Below are 4,075 nucleotides of genomic sequence, written 5' to 3' on the forward strand. Positions count from 1 at the left end.
GCGTGGAGGTGGTGGGCATCTGGCAGCCGAGGCAGTGGCTGCGCACGCGGATCCGGAGTTTCTTCATCCGCACCTTCCTCGACCACGACTTCAGCCTCAAGGACTTCACGCGCGGCTCCAAGCAGGTGAGTGCCCGCCCTCCACACCCCCACACAACCACAACCTGTCCTGCCCTGCCCTGCCCCTGCGGGGAGCGCTGGGCTGGCGCTGCCCCGGGCTGCTGGCGGGGTTGGCAGGGGGCTGTGCCCAGGCAGCCCTTTAGCTGGGCAGCTGGGGGTGCATTAGGTGGCCTGGGGGAGCCCTGCCCGACTAGAGAGGAGAATCCGTGAGCTCCAAAGGAGAGAGCTTGTGTGCGCCTCCTGGGCAAAGGGTGTGTTGGTTGTTTCATCTCGTAAGCAGATGGGGTTCTTTGGAGGAAGGGTGTTTGTACACGAAAGCTTGCGAAGAACAATTTTCCCAACTGTTTAGTTGGTTTAATAAAAGGTATTGCATTTCCCCAAAGGACCTTGTCTGCCTGGGGGAAGGAGAGCACCTACGCCTCAAGAAAAGGCAGGGCCATGTGTGCCCGTGACCCAGGCTTCTTCTACTCTTATCTCAGATCGCAGTAGATGTTTCCCAGCATGAAGATGTAGCAAGCAGCCAAACTAGAAAATGCCCATGCAGCTTTGATCTTCCCTTTCAGGCCATGTCCAGAGCACTGCTGGATGAATGTCCCTCTGCTGTCGGAGCACTTGTCTGTGCAGTTCTGCAGAACTCTGCTCTTTCCTCGTTCTGTTTTAACATCTTTAGAAAGCCGCCGTATGATACTGTGAGGCTCCGCGGACTCAGATCCAGCAAGCCTGCAGATGACCTCCATGTTTCCGTGGTCATTGAGCAGTCTCTGCATGGGGCCTTGTTGAGATCAGTGTATGGATGAAAAGCAGCTGGCAGAAGCTGAACCCAGGCAAGATGGAGGTGGCCTCTTAAAGATGGAACTGTTGCTGTAGCATAACTCGTTTGAGGGCATAACTTATTTGAGAGAGGACTCATCTGCGTCTTCTCTCAGTATTTAAGTTAATTTATAGCTTCTGTATCCTCTGGGAATCATTGCTGCTGCTCAGTTCTTTAATGGCATCTAAAATGCCTTTTTCCATCCATATGCCATCCTGCTGGAGAATGTCCTAGTCACAGTAATCTGTGATCTTGAGAACTGATTAATGTCATTCACCCTACTTGAAGGACACATGCGCAGAATATAGCATCCTGCTTCCACAGCAGAACAAGCTATTAGCAATAAACCAGCTTGGTTCACTGCTCATTATTTTAGAACGCAGGTCATGTTCAAGGGCTTAGTTCTCATCTTTAAGACCAAAGGAATTGACTGAAGATATTGATTAGTAAAGTGTATTAGTAAAAATATATCCCTTGGCGAGTCATACAGGCAGTGACACTGCCATGTGTAAAATGGGGAGACAGACTTGGGCAGTCTGCCAAGAAAACTCTTGAAGGATGCACAACTTGTCAGACTCTGTTTTCAGACCAAACAATTAAAATTTGGTAGTTTGTGTTACCTCTTTCACAGTCACAACCACAAAGTAGTTTGGGGACAGGGATTTCTAGTTGCTTCTTCATGGCAAAGTAAAAATTAGTCTCTTTTGGAAGAACTCTGTACAGTGCTGTTTTGGTGTGTGAGAAGGACTAAAATACTGATGAATAAAATGAATACTGCAAAAGCATTAACATCTTCAAATACCTATAAATTGTTCTGTCCTAGGATGGTATGAAATTGCTCTTGAGGATAAGACTAGGGCACAATTCACTCTTGTTCCCTTTGTTTGGTACAAGCCTCATCTTCCATCTTTTGTATATTTCTCTTGCTATGCGCCTTTTATCAGATGTGCGGTAGTCAGTCTCTCCTCCTGGGATGCTAATCTGCTTTGTTAGCCTTCAGATTCCTCTAAGAATAACATATTTTGGATTCTTGCATTACTTCCTACTGAGGATGCAAGATGTAACAGAGCATTCATCTTTTTGTGTAAGCTCCGTTGTTGTCTTCTTTCTGTTGTGAAGCCCCAGCTGTATCGTTGATGCTTCATAAATAAGTCATTTGAATGCAGTATCACTATATAAAGCCGTATTGGCAAAATATGGGGGTAGCAGAAACTATTTGGGACAGTAACTGATTTTATAGACCAAGTTCTCTGTGTATTAAGGGTTTGGGAATGTTGTTGGGAAGAAAGCGGAGAGGGAGAGGATAAAATAATGTGTAGAAGAAATCTTAGAACACATAAGGTGCACTTGTTTTATAAGCATTGCTTGTTACTGAAAAACAAGCTGACTTGGAGTTAATGGAATATTTGCTCACATAGTTCTTTGTTTTATAGGCTTTTGCTCTTGTTTCAAACCAGCTGTCTCAATGTAAACTTGATCTCTTGGAAGAACTTGTAGCAAAAGAGGTAAATATGTCTGACCCCTTAATCTGTCAGCAAATTCCCAGTTAATAAAAACAGATGGTTCTAACTTGATCTAAAATGGGACAAATGCTGATCTGGAGAATGATGCATGATTTGTAGACGTAAGTTAAAGGAGAACATGCTGAATTGTAAGTTACTGTGTAAGGCAATCTGTTAAGTTATTCTTAGCCCTAGGGAAATGAAAGAAATGCCAGAAAAAGACCACTGAAGTACCAAAAAGGGACTATAAGGATGTAATCATTACAAGTGAAGGTAGATAACATAGGAAAGACTTCAAACAATTTGCCCAGGTGAGCAGATGCTTGCAAGTTCCTTCTGTGTGACTTGAAGTTCCACCACTACTAATCACTGGCACCAAAGTGTAGAAAAACATGCTGTCATGGGAGTGCTCTTCTGTGAATCCACCTGTCTAATTGGTATTTGTCTCCTTGGACATGTTCCTAATTTTCTAAACTGAAGACTTCAGTTTTGCATCAGGACCTTGAGGTAGCAAAACCAGCTAATAAATCCTTTACTGGTGCAAGTCCTGTGTTCCAGTGAGTTCTTAACTACCTGGATTGTGGTCTGGATCACCTCTGGAAAGGGCTGGCACAGACTCTGAAGAGTCTTCTGGAACACAGGTAGCTTCCCATTTTTTTTTCCATCCCAACTCCAGGGGTTTAGCAAGCATTTATAAAGTCCAGCCAGAACTGAAGAGGAACAACCAGCTATCAGAAAAGGAGAATATGTGAGGAGCCCTCAAAGGAGAGGAGAAAAGGAAGTGGTTATCAGTAGCCTATCTGTACTCTGAGCTGATGGAGGCTGAAACTTTGATACCATGATTAGAGCAAGGGTAGGGTAGTACAGCTACTTTGATTCTGGTCTTGCTGGCTGACCTCATGTTGCAGATTGGACTTCTTGTAGATTAGGTTGCGCATTAAATGAGGCAGGGAATCTCTGCAGCTTGGAAAGAAGCAACAGCAGCTCAGGCACAGGTTAAAGCTCCCTGGTCCCAGGGTACCTCCTTGCTGCTCAGCCTTGGTATAGGCACAGGCACAGACAAAGCCCCATGGTTCCACAGGCTGGATCCAGTGGTTCTGTGGGCCAGATGTTGCTGACCCCTAATATAAGTTGCCTCTTTTTGGAGGAAGAGTCTTCATTTTAATAGTATTCCTTTTTTACATATCAGTATTAGGGCTATAAAAGATTTTAAAATTTGATCACGATTACTTGTGCGATTTTAAAAAAAACAACTATAAAAACTCAAAATTATAAGCAGAAAACTCAGTTATGGAAAATTATGCAGGTACTTTGTATGGTTGGGGGTAGGGGGAAGGCACATGGGGGAGGGAAGGGGTCAGGTGGGCAATTGAGGTCCCCATGGTGAGGGAGGGAGTGGGGCAGAGGTAGGGGCACAGGTGAATGGGACCTAGGCTCTGTCCTAGGACCAGCCCCAGGGCCCTATTCACCCTGCCTCTGCCCCATTCTCTCACCATGGGAGCCTCAATCTGCCCTCCACACCACTTTCCTCCTCCACTCCCCTTCCTTTTAACAGACTTGCCTGTTGGGCACTGCTCTACACGCTGCTGGGCTGTGTTCCTGGCTGCCTGCAGGCTGCAGCTAGCTGCATGTCTGTGCGCCCC

At 45.7% G+C, this 4,075-nt stretch overlaps 1 protein-coding gene across 1 annotated transcript in view; it reads left to right on the forward strand.

The window, feature by feature from the left end:
• Nucleotides 1-2: 2 nt before the first annotated feature.
• Nucleotides 3-4,075, forward strand: part of MAIP1 (matrix AAA peptidase interacting protein 1) — a gene marked incomplete at its 5' end in the record, with an annotated part of 8,371 nt that continues 4,298 nt past the window's right edge. The window contains 2 exons of the mRNA XM_006029763.2: nt 3-125; nt 2,364-2,435. Of these exons, the coding sequence (XP_006029825.2) occupies nt 3-125; nt 2,364-2,435 (195 nt within the window). The remainder of the gene's footprint in view (nt 126-2,363; nt 2,436-4,075) is intronic.

This window comes from Alligator sinensis, unplaced genomic scaffold, assembly GCF_000455745.1.
Source record: "Alligator sinensis unplaced genomic scaffold, ASM45574v1 scaffold258_2, whole genome shotgun sequence".
Lineage (NCBI taxonomy): Eukaryota > Metazoa > Chordata > Crocodylia > Alligatoridae > Alligator > Alligator sinensis.